Genomic DNA, 27445 nt, shown 5'->3' with positions numbered 1-27445 from the left:
CCTCAGGTGCACCAGCGGAGAGCGGTTCACCAGCACCGGAAACAACCCCATCACCTACATCGCTTCCAGAGGGACCAAGCCCAAGTCCACAATCTGAGGAAGAACTGGTGACCCCAGCCTCAAGGGAACAGTTCCAGACTGAGCAGGAAGCAGATGACAGCCTTCAAAAAGCGTGGGCGGCGGCACGGAGCGCCCCACCGCCTCTCAGCTCTTCTAATCGATCCCGGTTTGTTATAGACCAAGGACTTTTATACAAGGAGATTCTTTCTGGTGGACACCGGGAAGAATGGCAGCCGCAAAAACAGTTGGTGGTTCCAACTAAGTACCGGGGGAAGCTCTTAAGCTTAGCCCATGATCATCCCAGTGGCCATGCTGGGGTGAACAGAACCAAGGACCGGTTGGGGAAGTCCTTCCACTGGGAGGGGATGGGCAAGGATGTTGCCAAGTATGTCCGGTCTTGTGAGATATGCCAAAGAGTGGGTAAGCCTCAAGACCAGGTCAAGGCCCCTCTCCAGCCACTCCCCATAATTGAGGTCCCATTTCAGCGAGTAGCTGTGGATATTCTGGGACCTTTCCCAAAAAAGACGACCAGAGGAAAGCAGTACGTACTGACTTTAGTGGACTTTGCTACCCGATGGCCAGAAGCAGTAGCTCTAGGCAACATCAGGGCTAACACTGTGTGCCTGGCCCTAACAGACATCTTTGCCAGGGTAGGTTGGCCCTCTGACATCCTTACAGATTCAGGGTCTAATTTCCTGGCAGGGACCATGGAAAAACTGGGAAACTCATGGGGTGAATCACTTGGTTGCCACCCCGTACCACCATCAAACCAATGGCCTGGTGGAAAGGTTCAATGGAACTTTGGGGGCCATGATACGAAAATTCATCAACGAATTCTCCAATAATTGGGACCTAGTGTTGCAGCAGTTGCTGTTTGCCTACAGGGCTGTACCACATCCCAGTTTAGGGTTTTCACCATTTGAACTTGTGTGTGGTCACGAGGTTAAGGGGCCATTACAGTTGGTGAAGCAGCAATGGGAGGGGTTTACGCCTTCTCCAGGAACTAACATTCTGGACTTTGTAAGCAACCTACAAAGCACCCTCCAACACTCTTTAGCCCTTGCTACAGAGAACCTAAAGGATGCTCAGGAAGAGCAAAAGGCCTGGTATGACAGACATGCCAGAGAACGTTCTTTCAGGGTAGGAGACCAGGTTATGGTCTTGAAGGCGCAACAGGCCCATAAGATGGAAGCATCATGGGAAGGGCCATTCACGGTCCAAGAGCGCCTGGGAACTGTAAACTACCTCATAGCATTTCCCAATTCCTCACTAAAGCCTAAAGTGTACCATGTTAATTCTCTCAAGCCTTTCTATTCCAGAGATTTACAGGTTTGTCAGTTTCCAGTCCAGGGAGATGATGCTGAGTGGCCTGACGGTGTCTACTACGACGGGAAAAAAGACGGTGGCGTGGAAGAGGTGAACCTCTCAACCACCCTGGAACGTCTGCAGCAGCAACAAATTAAGGAGCTGTGCACTAGCTTCGCCCCATTGTTCTCAGCCACCCCAGGACGGACTGAACGGGCATACCACTCCATTGATACAGGTAATGCTCACCCAATCAGAACCCCACCCTACCGGGTGTCTCCTCATGCCCAAGCTGCTATAGAACGGGAGATCCAGAACATGCTACAGATGGGTATAATCTGCCCATCTACCAGTGCATGGGCATCTCCAGTGGTTCTGGTACCCAAACCAGATGGGGAAATACGCTTCTGCGTGGACTACCGTAAGCTAAATGCTGTAACTCGTCTGGACAACTATCCAATGCCACGCACCGATGAGCTATTGGAGAAGTTGGGACGTGCCCAGTTCATCTCTACAATAGACTTAACCAAGGGGTACTGGCAAGTACCGCTAGATGAACCTGCCAAGGAGAGGTCAGCATTCGTCACCCATGCGGGGGTGTATGAATTCAATGTCCTTCCTTTCGGCCTTCGAAATGCACCCGCCACCTTCCACAGGCTGGTAGATGGTCTACTAGCTGGACTGGGAGAACTTTCATTTGCCTACCTCGATGATGTGGCCATTTTTTCAGACTCCTGGCCTGAACACCTACTACACCTGGAAAAGGTCTTTGAGCGCATCAGGCAGGCAGGAATAACTGTTAAGGCCAAAAAGTGTCAAATAGGCCAAAACAGAGTGACTTACCTGGGGCACCAGGTGGGTCGAGGAACCATAAACCCCCTACAGGCCAAAGTGGATGCTATCCAAAAGTGGCCTGTCCCAAGGTCAAAAAAACAGGTCCAATCCTTCTTAGGCTTGGCCGGATACTACAGGCGATTTGTACCACACTACAGCCAAATCGCTGCCCCATTAACCGACCTGACCAAAAACACCCAGCCAAATGCCGTTAAGTGGACTGATGAGTGTCAAAAGGCCTTTACCCAGCTTAAGGCGATGCTCATGTCTAACCCTGTGCTCAGGGCCCCGGACTTTGACAAGCCATTCCTAGTAACCACAGATGCATCTGAGCGTGGTATAGGAGCAGTGCTCATGCAGGAAGCAACAGATCACAACTTCCATCCTGTCGTGTTTCTCAGCAAAAAACTGTCTGAGAGGGAAAGTCACTGGTCAGTCAGTGAAAAGGAATGCTATGCCATTGTGTACGCCCTGGAAAAGCTACGCCCATATGTTTGGGGACGGCGGTTCCAACTACAAACTGACCATGCTGCACTAAAGTGGCTTCATACTGCCAAGGGGAACAACAAGAAACTTCTTCGTTGGAGTTTAGCTCTCCAAGATTTTGATTTTGAAATTCAACACATCACAGGAGCTTCTAACAAAGTTGCTGATGCACTCTCCCGTGAGAGTTTCCCAGAATCCAGTAGTTAAAAAGTGTTCTTAAAATGTAGAAGTCTGTTATTTATATACTTAGGGGTATATGTAAAGGTGCATGTGTTGTATTAATCTGTTTATTTTCAAGTTCTAGAAGGAAATCGCCGCCAGTGAGCTTCCCCACTGTCTGCAATTTGGGGGCGTGTCATAAACAGATAGCTAAGGGTTAATGTCTCTTTGACCTAAAGCACCTGACCAGAGGACCAATCAGGAAACCGGATTTTTTCAACTTTGGGTGGAGGGAATTGTGTGTCTGAGGTCTTTGTTTTCTGGCTGCCTGCTTTCTCTGAGCTTTGGAGAAGTAGTTCTGTTTTCTAATCTTCTGTTTCTAAGTGTAAGGACAAAGAGATCAGATAGTAAGTTATATGGTTTCTTTTCTTTGGTATTTGCATGAATATAAGTGCTGGAGTGCTTTGATTTGTATTCTTTTTGAATAAGGCTGTTTATTCAATATTCTTTTAAGAAATTGCCCTGTATTGTGTCATCTTAATACAGAGAGACTATTTGTATTTTTTTCTTTCTTTTTTTATATAAAGCTTTCTTTTAAGACCTGTTGGAGTTTTTCTTTACTTCAGGGAAATTGAGTCTGTACTCACCAGGGAATTGGTGGGAGGAAGAAATCAGGGGAGATCGGTGTGTGTTGAATTGGCTAGCCTGATTTTGCATTCCCTCTGGGGGAATAGGAAAGTCCTTTTTGTTCCAGGACCGGGAACGGAGAGGGGGAGTCACTCTGTTTGGATTCACAGAGCTTGTGTCTGTGTATCTCTGCAGGAGCACCTGGAGGGGGGGGAGGGAAAAAGGATTATTTCCCTTTGTTGTGAGACTCAAGGGATTTGGGTCTTGGGGTCCCCAGGGAAGGTTTTTCAGTGGGACCAGAGTGCCCCAAAACACTCTAATTTTTTGGGTGGTGGCAGCAGGTACCAGGTCCAAGCTGGTGACTAAGCTTGGAGGTTTTCATGCTAACCCCCATATTTTGGACGCTAAGGTCCAAATCTGGGACTAAGGTTATGATACAGCCTACTACAAGATATCTGTGCTAGTCAGGTTGGCCAGAGACTGGCTCTGCCACAGGCCCTGATTCCTGTCACCTGTCTGCATGCTCTGCCCAATGCCAGCTCTCCATTAGAATACCTCCAGCCAGCACAGTGGGAGCACGAGCCTCTTTAATACTTCAGTTAAAGGGATCAAAACTGAGTTGGGTCGAAAAAGGCCCAGTGTTGTGAAGATCACAGGCAGAAAAATAACAGTCACGGAAGAAAGACCTAAATATTGGAGGGAGAACAGGATCTTAACAGCAGGAGAGAAAAATAGAAGATCTCATTGGGAAGAGAGAAAATTATGCTTTCAGTAGGACCATCCCCATGCACTTTCCGAGGGAGGGGGGCAAAAAAGGAGAAAAGCCCCAGGTGTTCTCAGGGGAAGGCCCCTGGGGAGAAGAAAAGACTTTCAGTCTTCCCCTGCCCAAGAAATGTAGTATTGGAGAAGAAGAAAGAGACATGCCATTGTCCCATTAAGATCTCATTATTAGACTAGGCCTGTCATCCTCTCATATGAACAATCTTGAGAGGGCCTCTCTTCCAGAAGACATCCACTGGTAGGGAAAGCATATACCTTCTCTCCTATACCTCTAAAGTCCTCAGTTCAGTGTGAAAAAGAAAATAATGAATATAATAATATGAAAGGTACAAAGTTTTGAGGGATGGATATACTTTAGCTATTGACACTACGCCATTTTAAAGGTACTCAGTACAGAAAAAGTCCTACAATAGAGTTAAATTCTGTCCTTAAATGTTCATGAGCAACTCCCACTCCCTTATCCTAGAGCAACATTTGGGCAATTTCATCTCCTATATTACAAAGTTCTGTTGGAAAGAGCTCTCCATACTGATAAATTTCAGGTCTCCATCCAATATCTGAGCATATATAAACTAATTTTTCTTGGACAAGAGTCACCCTTTTTCTGAAACTCCAAAATAACTCAATAAATTTTCTCCAAATGAAAAAATGAAATAAAGTCTGACAGGACAATCTGAGAAAATCCACAGAATCCCCTGAGGTGATGCTAGTATTAATACATTTCATGCAAATGGGAACAGCTTTCACGGCTTTCACCAGCTGGCCTCCTTTTTATCAAATCATAATCAGTGAAGTATCTGTACAGGTGTTTGTGGATAGATATATTATTTTTCAGGTTTGAGTCAGTGAACTATATGTGCAAGTCTGTGTGTTATATGTATTATATATACATTTTAAAAATATTGTCCAGTAAGAGATTTACATGCATTTATCAAAGGACAATAAAACCATTCAGACTGGATTTCATAACATTTTTTATTCCTAATGCATTTGAACATCTAAGCATACTGTCAGCAGTGTTAATACTGATTTTGGCACTGACCCTCCAATCAGATTTTTGTGTGTGAACCATATGCTCCTGTGGAGTCCCGTTGAAGACAGTGGGCTTCAACAGAGATGGAAGCGTCAGCAGATCTGATTGCCAGGACCCAGCTTTAGTAGTTATTTTTTCTACAGTATATTTTTAGGAAAAATGAGGGACTGTAGGTGTTGAATGTTTGTGCAAGTAGAAACTGTTTTAGATCAGACATTGTACTGCTGAGAAGGGTTAAAAGAACAAGAGGGCTATTAGACTGTAGAAGTCCAACAGGTAGTTGGAAATTACTTCTTTTTCATGCTGAAAGTCTGTTGGGTTCCTTTCTGCACACCATTAGTGGATATTGACTTAAATAGGACTAAACCTTCTACGCTACACAAATAGCTCAAGTTACATCCAGAATGCTGAATCTTCCCCTTCCTCCAGCAAGTAGTTTTTCTCCTAAGTATTAGAACATTTTGTAGAGATAATGGGCGGGGAGGGAGAAGAGAGATTAACCTCATCCATTATATGGTAATAGAGGTCCAAGGTTATCTTTTACATCCATTACAGATAAATAGAAACATTGAACAGATATGCTGCAGATAGAAATTGAAGATTGTCAATGAGGAGCAATGTTTTCACTCCTGTTGGCCTGACATACCTCAATGTACCTAAAAAAGTGTTAATTTAGCTAAAGGAACAATACAACATTTTTTTCCATAGAACTGAACATTGTGGTGTCTTTTAGGAATAGAAGAAATATAAGTTGCGTTTATCATAAAAAAACCCCACCCTGATACTTGTGTATATGTATCTGTCTTTTGTGTCTGCATGAACTATTTCATATATGATGGTATGGTATGTTGTAAAGGTTTCACCAACATAAGTTAGTGATTTCTGCATTACAAATGGCCTACACAGATCATCCCAAATGAGTGCCAGTAAAACATTTACATCACTAGATCGTTAACTATTCAGTATATGCTCATATATTTTACAGAAAAACAAATGTAGAAATATTTGAGTTTTTTAAATTATTGGTAGTTTTATTCATCTTGCTCCATCTGTAATGCCAGATGTGGGTGTTGATGTATATGTATATTAGGGCTGTCAATTAATCACAGTTCATGGATACAATTATCACAAAACAAATTCACTAGATTAAAAAATAGTTGTGATTAATCACAGTTTTAATTGCACTGTTGAACAATAATAAAATAGCATTTAAATATGGATGCTTTCTACATTCTCAAATATATTGATTTCAGTTACAATACTGAATAAAAAGTGTACAGTGCTCACTTTATATTTATTACAAATATTTGCACTGTAAAAAAGATAAACAAAGAAAATAGTATTTTTCAATTCACTTTATACAAGTCCACTCAGTCCTACTTCTTGTTCAGCCAATTGCTAAGACAAACAAGTTTGTTTACATTTACAGGAGATAATGCTGCATGCTTCTTATTTACAATTTCACCTAAAAGTGAGAACAAGCATTCGCATGGCACTGTTGTAGCCAGTATTACAAGTTATTTACATGCCAGATATGCTAAATATTTGCATGTCCTTCATGCTTCAACTTTTAGGCTTTAAAGTTTTACATTGTTTTGTTTTTTAGTGCAGTTATGTAAAAAAAAATTCTACTTTAATAAATTGCATTTTCACAATAATGAGATTGCTCTGAGAGATTGTATGAGGTGAATTGAAAAATACTATTGCTTTTGTTTCTTTTTTTACAGTACAAATATGTATAATAAAAATAATAATATAGAGTGAGCACTAGACATTATGTATTCTGTGTTGTAATTGAAATCAATATACTTGAGAATGAAGAAAAACATCCAAAATACTTATAATACATTTAAATTGATATTCTGTTATTGTTTAACAGTGTGATTAAAACTGCAATTAATCACAGCAATTTTTTGTATCTTGCAATTATTTTTAATAGTTTGACAACCTCTCTCTCTCTCTCTATGTATATATACAGTGGTGAGCTGGAGCTAGTTCGCATCAGTTCATGTGAACTGGTTGTTAAATTTAGAAGCCGGTTTAGAACCGGTTGTTAAAGGGGTGGGCAAACTCCGGCCCACGGGCCACATTCGGCCCACAGGACCGTCCGGTCTGGCCCGCCTGAGCTTTTGGCTGGGAATGGTCCCCTGGCTTCCCCCCTCTCACAGAGCCTCAGCATGCCGCACCGCCGGCACCAGCACTCTGGACTGCTCCTGGGCGGCTCTGTAGCTCCTGCTGCTTTCAGCGGCATGGTAAGGGAGTGGGGCTGCGAGCTCCAGTGGGCCACGCGGCATCCATACACACTGCCCTGAGCAGCATGATGCTGGGGCTGGGAGGAGGATTTGGATAAGGGGCAGGGAGCGGTTGGAGGGGGTGTAGGTTCTGGGGGGGTGGTCAGGGGACTGGGAACAAGGGGGGTTGGGTAGGCATGGGAGTCTCAGGGGTCTGTCAGAGTGGTGGTGGATGGGGTTGGGGCAGTCAGGGGACAGGGAGAGGGGCGAGTTGGGTAGGGGGTGGGGCCTGGGGGCAGTTAAGGTGGGGGGGGGTCTCAGGAGCAGTTGGTCAGGGGACAAGGAGTGCGGGGGGTTGATGGCTTGCGGGTTCTGAGGCAGGCATTTGGGGGCAGGATGTGGGTGGGGTTCAGATGGGGGGTAGGCTGTTTTGGAAGGCCCAGCCTTCCCTACCAGGCCCCTGATACAATTTTGCAACCCTGATGTGCAGGGCCGGTTTTAGGAAGTGCGGGGCCCAATTCGAACAGTTTCGACAGGGTCTCAGCAGGGATGACTAAAAACAAACACATAAAAAAACATGTAGGACTAAAGGACCCACCACCGAAGTGCCGCTGAAGACCTGGTAGGGAACCCGTTGTTAAGATTTTGGCAGCTCATCTCTCTCTCTCTATATATATATATCTACAATTAGAGTTAATAAAGAACTATTAGTAACTTCTGCAATTATATGAACTAATAGTATAGTTTAAAACTTTTTCAGGCAACGACCTTTGTGTTTGCATAGCACTAGCATATTGTGGGTACTATTGGAAACAGATAATTACTATTATGTATGACTTTTTTACTGGTAGCCCCCACAGTGTACTAGGTGCTCTGCAAACATAAAGGCCTGATCCTACATTCGTTAGATTATTAGCACTTTCCACATATAACTACTAATAAATAAAACTGCTTGGGAAACAAAATTTTTGATCTATGAAAAATTTCAGTATTTCATAAAAAAAAAAGATGAATCAGATGAAAATGTCAAAATTTTTTCATGGGACTGAAATTCTGAAATATTTTGTTTCATAAACACCAAAATAAAATATGTTCCTCAGAATCCCATGTTCCACAGCAGCCTGCCTGGCAGGCTGGTGGAATGCCAAGTTTCCTATGCTCCACAGACTCAGCTGGCCAGTCAGGCAGATGGCCAGTTAGGGAGTTGGCTATCTGGAAAGCCAACCAGCCCAGTAAACCAACCACCGAGGGAAATGGGCAGCCCTCCCACCTGCCTGCTGTGTGGGAAGCTGAGGAGCCAGCCAGCTGGTGAGCTGTGTGACTGGGGAGCCAGGAAGCCCACCCACAGGGTGGGTAGCCCAGAGAACTAGTTAGTTGGGAAGCCAGGCAGCATGGAAAGTCAGCCAGCCTTTCCCAGTAGAGCTGGGTGCCTGGTGTGCCAGGGATCCGTGGGAAGCCAGCCTGCCAGTGGGACTGCCAGTGAGCCTCGGGAGCTGGGTGAGATAGTAGGAAGCCAGCCTGCCTGTGTACCTAGTTTCCATCAAAAGTTTCAAGGGAAATGACATGGTCCTGCAAAATATTTCAAGTCAATCAAATCAGCATTGTCTGATGGAAAACTGTTCAGTTGGAAATGTTTTGATCAGCTCTATTGCTAAAGTTATCTACAGTAGTTATGTGTATCAGAAATAGTGTTTTTCATCCAGGGTGGTGTGTTTTTATTTATTTATTTAAAATATTTTTAGAATGAATTCTGGAAATGTATATGAAAAATCTTACACCTCTCTTTAAGGAGCAACTGTTTTTTACAATTACTTTTCTCCTGCTCCACAGATCTAATGTGCTTTGCCTTTAAGAAATCATCAGGTTCTCAATCACTGTCAAGCTCATGGATTCTCATTAGCTCCTGTAATCCTTACAGGAAAAGTATCATATTTTTATTTTCTCTGGTCTCCAGAATTTTTTATTTTTTTAAATTTGTTCCTTATTTCTTAGATCAGTAATTTTTTATTCTCTAATTTCTCCTGAATGTTTTACTTCTTTGCCAGAATAAATTTGGTGTATCTTTTTTTATTTAGTTTTATATTTTGTAAAGAGGGAACCAAAATATTTTAAAGTGTATTAAACGTTTTATTTGATGTGTTGTTAAAACCAAGTTATCTTGTTCTCAAAGGCCCCCCTTCAGCAGTCCCTTTCTTTTCATTAAAGCAATTAAGCATATACTTAACTACTTTGGTATCTGATCCTATGCTTTTAAGCCAATGGGAGCTTTACCATTGATTTCAGTGGCCACAAGATCAAGCCCTTGCTGAATAGGGATAGACTGATGTATGTGCTTGTCAGGGCCTAATTTACTATATCATACTCAGATTAGAAATTGCTGTTTTTTATAACCATAACTCAGATTGTGTGTTCAGTAACTGCTGTCTCTACAGTCTCCTCATGATGCACAGAAGTGCAGAATTCTAATTCATGCCTGCATGAATATCAGTATAATATTCCTTATTTTAACACTGAAAAATAACAATGATTTTGAAACATTGTCTGGCTGATGTATAGAGGGAAATCTAGCAATTTCCAGTAAATATTGGAATACGTATCAACTATACATGATGTATTTTTTTTCTCTGATTCTTTTCAGAACCAAATTTTGTGTCATCCTATGACATTGGAAACTTCACCTACTTCTTCTTCCGAGAGAATGCAGTAGAGCATGACTGTGGAAAAACAGTCTTTTCCCGGGCTGCTCGGGTCTGCAAAAATGATATTGGGGGCAGATTTTTGCTAGAGGACACCTGGACAACCTTTATGAAGGCTCGTCTGAATTGCTCTCGCCCTGGAGAAATTCCATTTTACTACAATGAATTACAAAGCACTTTCTTCCTACCAGAATTGGACTTAATCTATGGGATCTTTACAACTAATGTGTATGTAATTTACATAAAATTTGTTACTTTTTCTGTTCTATTCAGAGTGAAATCTAAGGCGTTCAAGCTCTCGTCTGGTTCTACATGTGGAAGGGATATTATATAAACAGATCATCTTTTACTGAAATATTTTGACTGTCTGCTCTATTAGTTCAGACCAATGGTCCACCTAGTCCAGTGAACGATCTCCAACAACTAATGGTTAACACCAAATGCTTCACTTATAGGTTGCTGTAGAAAGTGCAGAAGAAGGAAGTATGCTTACTCTTTCCTCCCAACAGTGCAATCTTTGTCTTTATGACCTGTTTTGTCATCGTGCTCCCTTAAATGTAAACTTTATCCACTTTGTGCAAGCGGAAAAGTCAAAAGGCAAGAAGCCCTTCTTAGTACAGTAAAATGTGAAATGTATTTGAGGGGAAAAACCTTCTAATTATAATTGTCATAGAAGAACCTACGGGAGGGGAAAACTACTCCAGAAACCATAGGAAGTTGATCTCATGGAGTTGGAACCCCATTCTTCCCTCCAAGTGGAGGGGCCTGCACTTTCATAAAGTGGTAAATTTGCATGGGCTGCAGGTTTTGAGAAGCTCTGAGGGAAGCAGAGAGTGGACCTGCTGGTCCTCGGTCATTCCTAAGGATTGCCCTGTTCACTGAGGCTACTCTTTCCCCATGAAAGCAGGCTTTATTTGAAGACTTACTGCCACTAGCTAGTTTCTGCAGTGGCTGCCCATTATATTGTGTCCAAGGAGGATGGATGCTGCAGAGAGGAGTTAACTGGAGCTGGTCAGGAAATTTTTCACAGACATTTTTGTGGATTTTTTTTCTACCAGCTCTAGATTTCTAGAAATTCCCCATGCTTGAATCCCTACATGCTTTCCTCCATAGAGCTCCATCCCTACAGTGTGATCGTGGAGAAGCTATGTGGTCTCCTAAGGACAAAAAACATGCCCCTCTTCATCAGTGTAAATAGAGGGGACCATTAGGACCTACTGGGCTGCACTTAGTACTCCACAATCTGGGCACTTCAATTACAGTGATTTTGGTTTGTATTGCCTGTAAAATTGCCAGCTGGTGGATGAAAATGTTTCTCTTTGTAAAGATTAAGAATGACAGCACCATGCCCTCCCCACAATTCATGTAATGTGACCACTAAATCCAATGCCATGGCTGCTTCATGAGCAGACTGTCTTTCAGACAATCAGAATCTACAAGTTAGGTCCTTAGTGGGCTCCAGGAGATCCAGAAATGATGAGTAGGTTGCCTGTTACAGTAAATCAGATGAGGTTTTAGCATCCTTGATGCTAATTGACTGTGTACAAATGGATAATAGGAAACTTACTGTATCTACTAGTGGGTTTTTATTTTATTTTTTTGCAATAAGCCTGACAAGCATAAGGAGTCAAAGTGCTTTTTGGTCATGGTTGTAAATCCGAACTGCTACACTGTTTGTTCAGTTGTTGGCAGGTCTTATCCCCAGGGATTATTTTCTCTTCCCCATACATTTGAACAATAACAATTTGAAGCTTAAACAGTAGATTTGCTTTCTAAAGCCTTGTTTAAACAACAGAGTAAGTTAGAAGAAATAAATGCCAAGTGGACCACTTGTCAGCACTTTTGCCCACAGTGGAAGTTTGTGTGACTGTCTGCCTGCTTCATTATCTATCCATTTATCTAACATTGTGGAAAAAAGAACAAATCAGGAGTTTAATTCCATGTGTTATTTGTATTGTTAAAAGAGTAATTCTGAATCTTAATTCACTGTTAGCTGTTGGGCATTCAGTTTATTTTGCTTCTGCTAAAAGGATTTTTATAAATATTTTAAAACCCCCAAATACTGCAGTTCTTTTTGGAGTTAGTTTTATTTATGTTTTTATGCCAACACAAAGTTGTAATTTGCAGCTAAGTCCCATTTTAGGCATTCTCACAGTTACTGTATACAGATCTATATTGTTTACGCTATGCAGAATTAGCACACTGTTGCACTTTATGTCTCATTTTCAACATGAAAATAGGGGAATGGTATAACTGGCTTGGCCAGGGTTTAACTCTTTGAGTCAGTGAGTTTAGAGAGTGTTCAGTTCAAGTTACCTCCTTATGGACTTATTTTGCCAGCCAGTGGGCACTTGTTGGGCATAGTGATAGTGCTGTGTGGAGGATGTGGGCTTGAGTGCAGATCTCTTGGTTTCTGATCCTGCAAGAATTTGGGACTATTTCAAAGGGAACAGACTTAGCCCCTGTCACAATACAACTGGCTGATTAGAAAAGGAGAAATATTGACAGATAGTGAGATGCCCTTCTTATTTGGAAGAGTGGTGGCTTTGATGCATGAAATTAAGTATGTAAAAGAACAGGATTGGGAGGCAGGAATTCCTTAGTTTCAATCCAAGCTCTCTCAATATTCTAGACAAGCCACTTTATTCATTTTTAGTTTTCCCATCTAAAAAGTGGGGATGATGATACTTTGTGTGTGTCACCCAGAGGTGTAGTAAGAATGGCTAGTTAGTGTTTATAAAGTGCTTTGAAGATGAAGAGCTTGATTGCAGTAGGATTTACTCTCCCACCCTCGGCTGTTAGGCCAGGATAGCTTTTAAGTCCAACCAGGATGCCCGAGGTGTGCAGCTGTGAGCAGTTGAATTCTGGCCCTGACCACTTTCTGGCTTGCTCCACCCATGTTGTGAAGTACTAATAGAGTTGCAGAGTTAATGAGGGGAAACGTTACTTTTTGCGGTCAGTTAATTGATTCCTTGATGTCTTTATTTATCTTATGTTTTCATTTTGTTTTGCAGGAACAGCATAGCTGCCTCAGCAGTTTGTGTTTTCAACTTGAGTGCCATAACTCAGGCCTTCAACGGACCATTCAAATATCAGGAGAACTCCCGCTCTGCCTGGTTGCCTTACCCCAATCCCAACCCTAATTTCCAGGTACTTACACAGAAGGGGAGGGCACTAATCCTCAACAGTCTTCTTTAAAATGTAGCACAGTTTAAAGGTATCAAAGTACAAACTGTGAGACAAGTATTGGAGTTCTGTATCTGGAGCCAGTCCAGTTATCGGGTAAACAAATCTATTTTAGATGGATATCAGTGAAAAGAGCGGCACTGTACAGAGATCAGTTCACATTACAAAACAGTGTCATTGACACAATATACCCTTCTCTTACTTTTTGCCCAAATTAGCCAAAGGAAGAAAAGACAACTTAAGGACAATATTGTGTAAAACTGGTGAACCTTTAAAAACAGGATTTATTGGGACACTTTTTGTCAATGTATGTTGGATAATTTTACATCTCCTGAACTTTGATTTTTGTGAAATGTTGGGAGACTGAAAGTTATTCACAGGAGTAGGCAAAAAAGGGAATAAGGCACTTTTGTATTAACATTTTCACCCCTAAGTTTGAAAGAGAAGGATGAGCTCCTCCCCTGCTCCCCCTGGCCTTTGAGGGACAAATCCTCCACTTCCCAGATTCATAAAAAGTGTCTTTTCACTTTTTCACAACATCCAGAACATCACATGGAATTCCATCAAAAATTTTGGCGTTTTTAAAATTTATTCTATTTCATAAGAGTTTCATGAAAATATGCATATTTTGACCCCCCCCAACATGTAACAAATATAAGTACACCCACCTACCTGCCCAGGCGTGCGCGCGTGCACACACACACGCACACACAGAGTTTTAATACCAAGTCTGGGAGACAGGAATGTGATATTACTAGTACAATAAAAATCCAATGCATCCAATGCATCTCCATGAAGTCACATTAACTTCAGTTAGGCTCTGTGTGGGCAGAGGGGTCCACCCACCCAGACCAGATTGGATGCGCCGGGCCCAAGCTTGCATTGTATTATAGCTGTGCTTCTTGATACATGAAAAACTAAAGTTCCATCTGTCTCATCAAACTGAATGTACACAGTAGAGAGAGATTAGAGATCTAGCACACTTGCTGGGATGAACGCAAGGCTAATTTTATATTCCATTGACACAGATTCTCATCTCCTTGCTCACTGCTCTCTTGTGGGCACTTTGCATATTCACAGCTAATACCACATCCTCCATTCTGAAAACAGAAGAATGATAAAACCTTTATATTAATTAACTTTTAATAGGAATAAAGTATCAAAACTAAACAAGAATTGACATCCCTCTGAAGGACAGGGTAGACTGCCTTTTGAACTTTCAGCCTTTTGGCAGAGATTTATTCTGCCCTTTTAAGATATTTGGCTACTAGTCCTCTGACTTTCTTGATTTCTCAAGATCTTATGTAATCCTCAGGAAGACAGGAGGTCATCTTTCCCTAGCTGGATATCTCCTCGCAGGAAGAAGATCTGGAAGACACAGATGGTGATCAGGCTGTACTGTATGTTCTCTTGGTGATGCAACAAGATGACACCGGTTCTGATGATTCCCACTAGCACCCTAACAAAGTAGGATTGAGGTGTCCTGACACATGCCTGCACTGCAAGTGGTACATGCCAAAACCCCTGCTGGAAATCCAATTTTGAGAAGACTTTTGTTTCACTAAGATGTCCAGGGAGATGTTCAATTACATGGGTGTACATGTCACTGTCTGCAGGCATTCTCATTGAGCTTGGTAAAGTCTACCCAGATCAGAACTTTGTCATTTGGTTCTGAGACTACTATCCTGCCTGCACTCCATTCACCTGGGGTGTCTATTCTGGAAGTGACATCCATCTGCTCCATGTAGGGTGACCAGACAGCAAATGTGAAAAATCAGGACGGTGATGGGGGATAATAGGAGCCTATATAAGAAAAAGACCCAAAAATCGGGATTGTCCCTATAAAATCGGGACATCTGGTCACCCTAGCTCCATGCAGCTGAGGCAGTACAGGGAGGGAGGCTCTTCTAGGTGTCAAAGAGTAAATGGCTTTGCTTTTGTTGTAAGTTTAATGTGGTATTGTTCCACTAAAATTTCTAGTACTTGGAATAATATTGGGAATCTCTTCTTGATCTAAGCTTTGAGGCCAATGGCAACATATAACCATGCCTGGGGGCTGTGGTTGCTGGGAGGCCAAACAGAGCCATGTGTGACCATCTGCAACATAAACTTTGTGGGATGTGGCCTTCTCTCCAACTTTTAGAGGGCCAAACAATTCCTTTTCACATTTAATGGGGACTGTACTGGGTCTTTCAATAGTCTTTTTTTTTCTCTTGGAGAGCTGATGTTTTCATCCTCCTATGAAGTAATTCTAGAATCAGTGTTACATCAGCACATTTGTCTATTTTGAAGTTTATAGGTTTCCCAAAGTGATTGCTGTACTCGATGGTGGGGTTTTATGGTCATCTCCTATTGCTCGAAGTGGTATATCTTGGTGTCTTTTAGGTCATTGTCTTGAAAGACAACTGTTACCATGCATTAAGACCAGCAGACTGCTGTATAATGTTTGCCTTTTAGACATTTCATGCATGTGGTATCACCTGCTGGACAAAGCCATTTGCTGGGAGGTGGTTTGCCACACTAAGAACATTCTTTCCTGCTCTTCTTGTATTCCCTATCTTTACCACATGGTAGCATAACCCCCTCTGTATTCCTTTGTGCTCGTATTGAACTGAGTGGGTATTGTTCCTGGTACTCCTGAGATATTTTCCTCCCAATGTCCGTGGCTGCTACAGTGTGTTCCTCCTCAAAGTTATTCCTGAGAAGAGTCTGTTGCTTCTTTATCAACTGACTTTGGAGGACTATGTTCTTGGCTGTCTCTAGTGTTAGGTTAGAATAATTTTGGAGTCTTTCTGATAGTTGGTCTGTCCCTGAGCCCTAAAAGAAGCCTGTCTTTGATTAAGTCTTTGCTCATCTCCCTGTAGTCACGGTGCTGGATTAGGGTGTGCAGGGCTGCTATGAAATCATTCACTAACTCACCCTTCTCTTGCTTGCGTAAGTGAAATTGTGCTTGCTCAAAAATGATAATGTGCTGTGACATGAACTGCTTCTCCAGTACTACTTTAACTATACTGAGCTGTTTCATCTGAGCAGCTCTGAGGCTTCTCAGAAGGATAATGTTGTCTGCTGCAAGTCCCACTGTACAGAACAGGGTGTTCTCTTCTCTGGTTGTTAGTATAAGCCAGAAGCCAGACGGAACCTCTGGAATCTGCTTACCCAGAGTAGCCATCCCTCAGGGTGCTGGGCATCAAATTATGTTGGGGTGGGGAGGTGGGAAAAGGCTGGGTCAAATGTAGCCATCTCTGCTGTTTTACCAGATTTCCCCCTCCCCAGCCCTGCCTTTTTTTGTTTGTTTGTGTGTTTATTTGCCTCTGTGGAGTGAGGTGGTGTGGCCTTTAAGGAAGCAAGCTGGTGTTGCTGTGGACCACCTAGCCTTAGTTTCAGTGTTCCTTGCTTTCCTACCTTCACTCCCTATTGCACCCTGGACTCATCAAAGCAGTTCTCTCTGAATTATCTGTGTTTTCAGGCCTTTTCTCTGCTTCTTCCACTGCTTGCTCTGTGCACTGTTCTGGCTGGGCTGGAGGGCCTGCTTGTCTACCTTCCTATCCCCCTTTCTCCTTTTTTCAGGGATATTCTGTGATCTGTTGGGTCTTTATTCAATCCCACTCTGATACCATGTAGAGATTACAGAGACCCAGCACACTTTGGTTGGGATGAATGCAAAATTGACTTTGTTTCCTGTTCACATAGACTCTTACCACCTTGCTCTATGTCCCCAACTGATCACTCTAAATGATCATAGCTAACACTACATACAATATGTTTATGCTCACCCCAAAGTATGATGTGGTTTGAAAAGCTGATGTGTCTTGAAGGGTAGCAGTATAAGGGCTCAGTTTTGATCCCTAGATTTTCACAAGTCTACGAGAGAGGAACAATGATTCAAGTTTGAGGCTAAAATTAGCATCTAGCCCAAGTGTAACCGTGCTAGGATACTCTTGTCCACTTCACCTGTGCCAGAACACTGTGAAGAGGGAGCATTGTTTTACAGAAAAGGGCAGGAATGTTTTTCCTAATCCCTGGTCCAAAAATAGTGTATCTTTCTGTGCAAGAAGGTCCACAGATATTAACAAAGACTTCAGCCCATTTACAGCTTTGAGGCACAACTAGGGTGACCAGGTGTCCAATTTTCGACTAGGACACCTGGTCAAAAAGCAACCCTGGCTGCCCCGGTCAGCGAAGTCCAGTCAGCAGTGCTGCAGGTCTAAGGCAGGCTATTCCCTACCTGTCCTGGCTCTGCATTGTGTCCCGGAAACAGACTGTTCCTAGGCAGGGCGAGCCATGGGGCTCCAAGTGTTGCCCCAGCCCAGAGCTTCCCCCCATACCCAGAGCCCCCTTCTGCACCCCAAAGCCCTCATCCCCCACCCCGCCCCAGAGCCTGCACCCCTAGATGGAGCCCTCACCCTCTCTGCCCCAACCTCCTACCCTAGCCCAGAGCCACTTCCCACACCCTGAACCCCTCTGCCCCAGCCTGGAGCCCCATCCTGCACTCCAAACCCCTCATCTCTGGCCCCACTCCAGAGCCCACCCCCCAGCCAGAGCCTTCACCTCTTCCTGCACCCCAGGCCCCTGCCTCAGCCCAGAGCCCCCTCATGCACACTGAACCCCTCATTTCTGGCCCCATTCCAGAGCCTGCACCCCAAGTTAGAGCACTCACCCTCTCCTGCACCCCTTGCCCCTGCCCTAGCCCAGCTAAAGTGAGTGAGGGTGGGGGAATGTAGTGAGCAGGGGGCAGGGCCTTGGGGAAGGGGGTGTGGCCCCGGGGAAGGAGCGGGACTGGGGTATTTGGTTTTGTGCAATTACAAAGTTGGCAACCCTAGGCACAACCAGGCTTGCCATTGAAAGGTATAAGGAGTGCCCCCCTAAAGTGCTTACTCTTTTACTGTAGCAAAGGCTACAGGTGCTTCAGTGTAACAAGGACTCAAAATAGTTTGTGAAGCATTTAAACTTGTTAGCTGTAGTGTAGCTAAAACACTGTACATCCCCTGAAAATGGCTGACAAATCTGATTCCATATTGTAAAACTAATTAGTCCAAAGGTGGGTCAATCTGTGAAACCTTCTTAAACAAGAAAAGAAAAATTTAGATAAGTACAGATAAATTTTCCTATTTTTTTGCCCAGAAACTTCCACAGATCCTAATATTAGGATTTTATCAGCAGTGTGGCTCCAATGGGAGTAATAGAAAGGGAAACTATATAATATCAGTAGTTTACAAAGGTAACTTGTTTTTATTGAGATACTGCTGTATGCAGCACCTTTCACCTAATGTTGATGTTTGCATGTCTGACTTGTAGAATTTCATGAAGGTGTTGAAAGAAGACCACATGGCCACCTTTTAGGAGTCAAAAGATCTTTACATCCATGAAGTACAGCCTCCAGCAGGGGACCTGAGGGTGGTTTCCACTTCCTTTGTGCTGCCTCAGTGATGCAAATGAAGCAGAACAGGGCAGAGAATCTGCCTCAAATTATTGATTAGAGCCCCAGGCCCTTTTTGTAGTAATATGGTTGACTCTAAGGCTGAAAAGGCCAGTTGGGTTAGCTGAACTGCAGAATCAGTCTATATATGGAAAGCTTTTGAGTTCTTGGTATTTTGAGTGTGAAGATTTCACATGGAGCAGAATAAGTATAAGTATAAATAGGGAAGCCAAAAAGGAATTTGAAGAGCAACTAGAAAAAGACACAAAAACTAATAGCAATTTTTTTTTGTAAGTACATCAGGAAGCCTGCCAAACAGTCAGTGGGGCCACTGGACAATTGAGGTGTTAAAGGTGCACTCAAGGAACATAAGATCATTGCAGAGTTGCTGAATGAATTCTTTGCATCAGTCTTCACTGCAAAAGATGTGAGGGAGTTTCCCACACATGAGCCATTCTTTTTAGGTCAGAAATCTGAGGAGCAGTCCCAAATGGAGGAGTCAGTAAAGAAGGTTTTGGATCAAATTGATAAATTAAAAAGTACTAAGTCACCAGGACCAGATGATGTTCACCAAAGACACCTGAAGGAACTCAAATATGAAATTGCAGAACTACTAACTGTGGCGTGTAACCTATTGCTTAAATCAGATATATTAGGTAAGATATCGTAGAGCTGGAAAAGATACTGAGAAAGGTATGGAATAGCTTCTATATGAGGAGAGATTAAAAAGACTGGGAAGATATCATAAATGTCTATAAAATCATGACTGGTGTGGATAAAACGAATAAGGAAGTGTTATTTACCCCTTCACATAACACAAAAATCAGGACTCACCCAATTATAGATTCATAGACTCTAGGACTGGAAGGGACCTCTATAGGTCATCGAGTCCAGTCCCCTGCTCTCATGGCAGGACCAAATACTGTCTAGACCATCCCTGATAGACATATATCTAACCTATTCTTAAATATCTCCAGAGATGGAGATTCCACAACCTCCCTAGGCAATTTATTCCAGTGTTTAACTACCCTGACAGTTAGGAACTTTTTCCTAAATGTCCAGCCCTTGCTGCAGTTTAAGCCCATTGCTTCTTGTTCTATCATTAGAGGCTAAGGTGAACAAGTTTTCTCCCTCCTCCTGATGACACCCTTTTAGATACCTGAAAACTGCTATCTTGTCCCCTCTCAGTCTTCTCTTTTCCAAACTAAATAAACCCAATTCTTTCAGCTTTCCTTCATAGGTCATGTTCTCAAGACCTTTAATCATTCTCGTTGCTCTTCTCTGGACCCTCTTCAATTTCTCCACATCTTTCTTGAAAAGCAGTGCCCAGAACTGGACACAATACTCCAGTTGAGGCCTAACCAGCGCAGAGTAGAGTAGAAGAATGAATTCTTGTGTCTTGTTTACAACACACCTGTTAATGCATCCCAGAATCACGTTTGCTTTTTTTGCAACAGTATCACACTGTTGACTCATACTTAGCTTGTGGTCCACTATGACCCCTAGATCTCTTTCTGCCATACTCCTTCCTAGACAGTCTCTTCCCATTCTGTATGTGTGAAACTGATTGTTCCTTCCTAAGTGGAGCACTTTGCATTTGTCTTTATTGAACTTCATCCGGTTTACCTCAGACCATTTCTCCAATTTGTCCAGATCATTTTGAATTTTGACCCTGTCCTCCAAAGCAATTGCAGTCTCTCCCAGTTTGGTATCGTCTGCAAACTTAATAAGCGTACTTTCTATGCCAACATCTAAGTCGTTGATGAAGATATAGAACAGAGCCGGTCCCAAAACAGACCCCTGTGGAACTGCACTTGCTATACCTTTCCAGCAGGATTGGGAGTCATTAATAACTACTCTCTGAGTACGGTTATCCAGCCAGTTATGCACCCACCTTATAGTAGCCCCATCTAAATTGTATTTGCCTAGTTTATCGATAAGGATATCATGCAAGACCGTATCAAATGCCTTACTAAAGTCTAGGTATACCACATCCACCGCTTCTCCCTTATCCACAAGTCTCGTTATCCTATCAAAGAAAGCTATCAGATTGGTTTGACATGATTTGTTCTTTACAAATCCATGCTGGCTATTCCCTATCACCTTACCACCTTTGAAGTGTTTGCAGATGATTTCTTTAATTACTTGCTCCATTATCTTCCCTGGCACAGAAGTTAAATTAACTGGTCTGTAGTTTCCTGGGTTGTTTTTATTTCCCTTTTTATAGATGGGCACTATATTTGCCCTTTTTCAGTCTTCTGGAATCTCTCCCATCTCCCATGACTTTCCAAAGATAATAGCTAGAGGCTCAGATACCTCCTCTATTAACTCCTTGAGTATTCTAGGATGCATTTCATCAGGCCCTGGTGACTTGCAGGCATCTAACTTTTCTAAGTGATTTTTAACTTGCTCTTTTTTTATTTTATCTTCTAAACCTACCCCCTTCCCATAAGCATTCACTATTTTAGATATTCCTTCAGACTTCTCAGTGAAGACTGAAACAAAGAAGTCATTAAGCATCTCTGCCATTTCCAAGTTTCCTGTTACTGTTTCTCCCTCCTCACTGAGCAGTGGGCCTACCCTGTCCTTGGTTTTGCTTCTTGCTTCTAATGTATTGATAAAAAGTCTTCTTGTTTCCCCTTATTCCCATAGCTAGTTTGAGCTCATTTTGTGCCTTTGCCTTTCTAATCTTGCCCCTGCATTCCTGTGTTGTTTGACTATATTCGTCCTTTGTAATCTGACCTAGTTTCCATTTTTTATATGACTCCTTTTTATTTTGTAGGTCATGCAAGATCTCGTGGTTAAGCCAAGGTGGTCTTTTGCCACATTTTCTATCTTTCCTACCATCGGAATAGCTTGCTTTTGGGCCCTTAATAGTGGCCCTTTGAAAGACTGCCAACTCTCCTCAGTTGTTTTTCCCCTCAGTCTTGATTCCCATTGGACCTTACCTATCAGCTCTCTGAACTTACCAAAATCTGCCTTCCTGAAATCCATTGTCTCTATTTTGCTGTACTCCCTTCTACCCTTCCTTAGAATTGCAAACTCTATGATTTCATGATCACTTTCACCCAAGCTTCCTTCTACTTTCAAATTCTCAACGAGTTCCTCCCTATTTGTTAAAATCAAGTCTAGAACAGCTTCCCCCCTAGTAGCTTTTTCAACCTTCTGAAATAAAAAGTTGTGTGCAATGTAGTCCAGGAACTTATTGGATAGTCTGTGCCCCGCAGTGTTATTTTCCCAACTTATATCTGGATAGTTGAAGTCCCCCATCACCACCAAATCTTGGGCTTTGGATGATTTTGTTAGTTGTTCAAAAAAAGCCTCATCCACCTGTTCCACCTGATTAGGTGGCCTGTAGTAGACTCCTAGCATGACATCACCCTTGTTTTTACCCCTTTTATCCTAACCCAGAGACTCTCAACACTTCCGTCTCCTATGTCCATCTCCACCTCAGTCCAAGTGTGTACATTTTTAATATATAAGGCAACACCTCCTCCCTTTTTCCCCTGTCTTTCCTTCCTGAGCAAACTGTACCCATCTACACCAACATTCCAACCATGTGTATTATCCCACCAAGTTTCAGTGATGCCAACAATGTCATAGCTGTATTTATTTATTAGCACTTCCAGTTCTTTCTGCTTATTACCCATACTTCTCGCATTTGTATATAGGCATCTAAGATACTGGCTTGATTTTGCCTCCAAGTTTTGCCCTGACCCTCCTTTTTCTCTGCCATTATAGCCCACGCTCCCTCTTGTTTCCAACCCATCTCCCAGGTCTTGTTCCCCACTTACCTGTGGGCTTTGCTCACCTGTCCCCGTCGAACCTAGTTTAAACCCCTCCTCACTAGATTAGCCAGTCTGTGTGCAAATAGGGTCTTTCCCCTCCTCGAAAGGTGAAAGCCATCTCTGCCTAGCAGTTCTTCCTCAAATAGCATCCCGTGGTCGAGGAAGCCAAAGCCCTCCTGGCGACACTATCTTTGCAGCCAGGCATTCACCTCCATGATGCATCTGTCTCTGCCTGGACTCCTACCTTTGACAGGAAGAATCGAAGAGAATACCATCTGTGCTCCAAACTCCTTCACCTGTACTTCCAGAGCCCTGTAGTCACTCTTGATCCACTCAGCATCACACCTCGCAGTATCATTTGTGCCCACATAGATGAGTAGCATGGGGTAGTAGTCAGAAGGCCGGATAATCCTCGACAATGCCTCTGTAACATTTCAGATACTAAATTAATAGGAGGCGGTTTACAACAAACAGAAGGAAATACTTCTTCACACAACGCACAGTCAACCTGTGGAACTCATAGCCAGGGGATGTTGTGAATGCCAAAAGTATAACGGGGTTCAAAAAAAATTAGATAAGCTCCTGGAGGATAGGTCAATCAAAGACTATTGGCCAAGATTTTCAAGGATGCAACCCCATGCTCTGGGTGTCCCTAGGCTTCTGACTGCAGGATGCTGGGACTGGATGACAGAGGATGGAAAGAATTATTCTTCATAACTTACCTTTTTCTGAAGTTATGGTACAACGTAACATGATATTGTTGTAACCTCATTCTCTTTTGAATAGACTTACCCCTCACAATACAAATAAAGATGACATACTGATCTGCAGAATCATCCATTTTGGACTTACTCCTATAAATGGATCCTCACTTACAGTGGAATGATGCTGTCCCCCCGAAAACACATAACTAAGGCTTGATTTTGGAATTCCACAACCTGGTTCTAAGATTTCATATGGTTGTTAAGATCTACTTTACTATATATATGTATACTTTTATCTATTTACAGTGCGGTACAATGGACCAGGGTCTGTACATGAATCTGACTGAGAGAAATCTTCAGGATGCCCAAAAATTTATTCTAATGCATGAGGTGGTTCAGCCAGTTATTCCAATTCCTTACTTCATGGAGGACAACAGCCGATTTTCCCATGTAGCAGTGGATGTGGTGCAGGGCAAGGACATGCTTTTTCATATCATCTATCTGGCCACAGGTATGACTTAACGGTGCTGAGAAAACTTTAGAAAGTCAGAGATCCTTTTCGATTGTCCGTATATCAGGTCTGAAATGCCTAAACCATCTGGAGAGATGGGTTTCTAATTTGACAGCATTAACTGTGCCCTTCACCTATCCGAACATGCATTTTGTGGTGGGTGGGTGTGTGGTTCTTTTGTACAAAATGTGAAAAATCAAGGCTCTGTCTCCTCTGCATGAATGGAGGTTCCTCCCCCCATGCCTGTTCCACAAAGCTGAAGGGGAAAACCCCACTTCCCTTGATGGGACAATATGCTAGAGATTCCAGGAGTCATATCCAGGGCCGGCTCTAGCAATTTCACCGCCCCAAGCACAGCAGCACACCGCGGGGGGCGCTCTGCTGCTCGCCCGTCGCGCGGCTCCGGTGGACCTCCCGCAGGCGTTTCTGCAGATGGTCAGCTGGTCCCACGGCTCTGATTGACCTGCCGCAGGCGTTTCTACGGAGGGTCCGATGGTCCCACAGCTCCGGTGGAGCTACCGCAGGCGTGTCTGAGGCAGCTCCACTGGAGCCGCCTGCTGCCCTCCCAGCAACCGGCAGAGCGCCCCCCACGGCGTGCCGCCCCAAGCACGTGCTTGGCGCGCTATGGCCTGGAGCCAGCCCTGGTCGTGTCTTGCTGAGTTTCTTTGCATCTTTCTTGGTTTCTGCAGCATAGACTATGATCTCGCCCATAGTTTGTAAAGTGTTTTGGGATATTTTCGTATGGAAGATGTTACATAAATGCCACATATTATTACTATTAGTGTTTTTTATATTTCTTTTTTTCCCTCATTCTCCTACTGCTTCAGCCAGCAAGAATTGGATGATAAATCTCTTTTCAGGTCATCCCTAAATAATTTATCCTTAGAGAACTTTACATCCTGCTTTCCTACTTAGCCTTTTGCCCTGAAGTTCAGAAATGAAAGAAAAATATTCTTCCGCTGAGAATGTCACTGTCTTCCTGTCTATAAGGACTTTAGTAGAGAATGATTTTTTTGTCTGAACCTTTTATAAGATAGTTGAGAATGTAAGAAGTGTTTCTAATGCACAGTGCTTTACAGAGTGGGTCACTGACTACATTATTCCACTGATTAAAATTCAGATGCAAAACAATTGAATTGAGTAACAGCAAGTATATAGCCTGTTCCTGTAAATCCTTCTTCACATAATTAGTCCTCACAGAACTAGTTCTATAGATATCAGTGGGAGACTACTCAGGTCAACAATGATTTTCAGGACTGGTCTTGTAGTTAGTATAGTAACAAGTGTGGAGATTTTAGGGAAAGAGCTCTTTATTAAAACAAGAACATCTATTCACTTGAATTTGCTCTCATTGAAGTCCATGGCAAAACTCCCATTGATTCCAGAGAGAGAAGGATCCATATTTCTTGTTATAAATCTCCAAAATTACAGCTTCTTAATGAAACCACTTAATGAAAAACATCTTGTTCTTTGGAGCATTGTGGTTCAATCTACCATGTGACTTTCTCTAGTTTATTCTGAATCCAATCAATAAATCAATCTCTTATTAGGACCCTGCTTCTTTTTGACTATTACTATGACATTATATTATCATTTGGTGTTTTCAGCTGAGACAGTGCTTCCTTGTGTGCTATCATGGAATAGCAACCTTACACATTGTTATACTGCAAATGTACTGCAAACACCTTTAATAGGCTATAGCAGCACAAGGATTTGGACAAGTATAGTCAAAATAATTTGATAATTTATAGTTTCTTTAGTGAAATCATAGCCATACAAAATATTGTTTATCCTGTGCAACCCCTGTGATAGATATTGGATCACTGAAATGCGTTTTGAATTGTTTTTGTACTGGGTTGCCATTGATGCATTGAGACAGATTTGATCCCATCATAACGACACTATCTAGAATTATGTAATTTCTCACAGTTCCTGATTGTCTCCAGGTTTTTAATTTCTTCGCTGTTCTTTCTGTTATAACTGATTTGGTAAATGCAGGGCCCCAAGTTTTAAGGCTTTGAGACTGGCTAACAAACAGCCCTATTCATTAAAAGGTATGTGCTCTTTTTATGCACCTTTCATGCTGATAATTTAGGTCTGGATCCTCCAGTCCTTATTCAGGCAAAACCATTTCTTGAATTCAGAAGCTATTGAGGGCACTTAGCCTCTCAGAGGAGCCACTTGGCACCTTGTAGTCCTGATAATTATACATTGAGAGAGAAAGAGAGTGGGAGAGCATGCACATAACTAGAAATAAAGATGGAGGTTCAGCTTTAATTTTAATATTACTAAGTTTGTCAATATGAACTTTGAGCCAAATCTTGTTTTAAACCTAATAGTTACATTTAATTTCTTTGGGATTTTTTTTATAACTATTCTTTTTTCTTTCTTTCTTTTTCTTTCTTTCTTTCTTTCTTTCTTTTAGAATATCATGAAAAAAGCATGCTATGTACTATAGTAAGGGATTGCCACATTTTACAGTTAGGGATTTTTTCTATCAAGAGACACTAGTACTTCAAGACTACATTCCAAATTGTAGTTCACAGCAGCCTTTTCCCCATATTGAGCCTGATATCAACTTTAGCTCTGATGGCACAAGCATTTCTGCAGATTGTAAAATATGCATTTGAAATGACAAGAGCATTTTAGGTTGTTGTATCCACTCAAATACTGGATAGACTAGGGATTCCTTGTCTTGACATTTTGCCTGTAGTAAGTGCTTCATGTTGTAAAACTAATTCTAAGGTTTTTCCATTCTAAGTTTTGGACTGTCCTGTTTGTATGTGTCAAGAAAGAAAAACAATCGCACTTATGAGAAGGACCATGGAATCTTTTACCACCTTCATTTACGGCTATGCAAACAGTTTTATATATACATTACAAAAATACCAGAAATCAGTCCTCCAAATCCGATACAGTTTGAGTCATGAGAGAGCCTGACTTAACGGGGTGGATAGAAATACCACAGACAGTTTTAAAAACTCTAAAACATTTGTCTTGTATACGCATGATGGTGTGGTGGGGAAGTTACAGTTTTATTGATGCTTGCTTGGGCTAACCTTGACTCTGGAAAGGATCCAGAGGTGAGCAACAAAGATGATCAAATGCAGGCCATATGATCAAAGGCTGAGGGAACTGGGTATGTTTAGTTTGGAAAAGAGGAGATTAAGCGGGGATATGATAGTGGTCTTGAGATACTTGAAAGCCTGCCATAAAAAGGTGGAGAAAAGTTGTTCTCTTTTGCCATAGAGGGCAGGACAAGAGACAATGGGGTCAAACTACAGCATAATTGATTTAGATTAATTTCAGGAAAAACATCCTAATTCTAAGAAAAGTAGGACAATGGAACAGACTGCCTAGGAAGGTTGTGAAAGCTTCTTCACTGGAGGTTTTCAAAAGGAGGCTGGATTGCCACCGGTCTTGGATGGTTTAGACACAACAAATCCTGTATCTGGGCAGGAGGGTAGACTGTATGACCCTTTCAGTCTTTTCTAATCCTATTATTCTATTATTCACTCACTCATGACTTCAGAATTCATGGCGTATGAGGCTGTATCAAACTGGTGTTCTGTGACTCTTTTACCCCATACTATGGCATGATGTCCTTTATAAGGCTCAAGCAGCAATGT

General features: G+C 42.4%; 1 protein-coding gene across 2 annotated transcripts in view; it reads left to right on the top strand.

Annotated features, from left to right (window-relative positions):
* SEMA5A (semaphorin 5A) overlaps positions 1 to 27445 on the top strand; it is a 620036-nt gene that overhangs the window by 371660 nt on the left and 220931 nt on the right. For both annotated transcript variants that reach the window (XM_030551691.1, XM_030551692.1), the window contains exons 8-10: positions 10154 to 10439; positions 13226 to 13361; positions 23612 to 23816. In XM_030551691.1, coding sequence (XP_030407551.1) covers positions 10154 to 10439; positions 13226 to 13361; positions 23612 to 23816 — 627 coding nt within the window. The remainder of the gene's footprint in view (positions 1 to 10153; positions 10440 to 13225; positions 13362 to 23611; positions 23817 to 27445) is intronic.

Source organism: Gopherus evgoodei, chromosome 2 (genome assembly GCF_007399415.2).
Source record: "Gopherus evgoodei ecotype Sinaloan lineage chromosome 2, rGopEvg1_v1.p, whole genome shotgun sequence".
In the NCBI taxonomy this organism is placed as follows: domain Eukaryota; kingdom Metazoa; phylum Chordata; order Testudines; family Testudinidae; genus Gopherus; species Gopherus evgoodei.
This window is presented reverse-complemented; position numbering and strand designations above follow the sequence as displayed.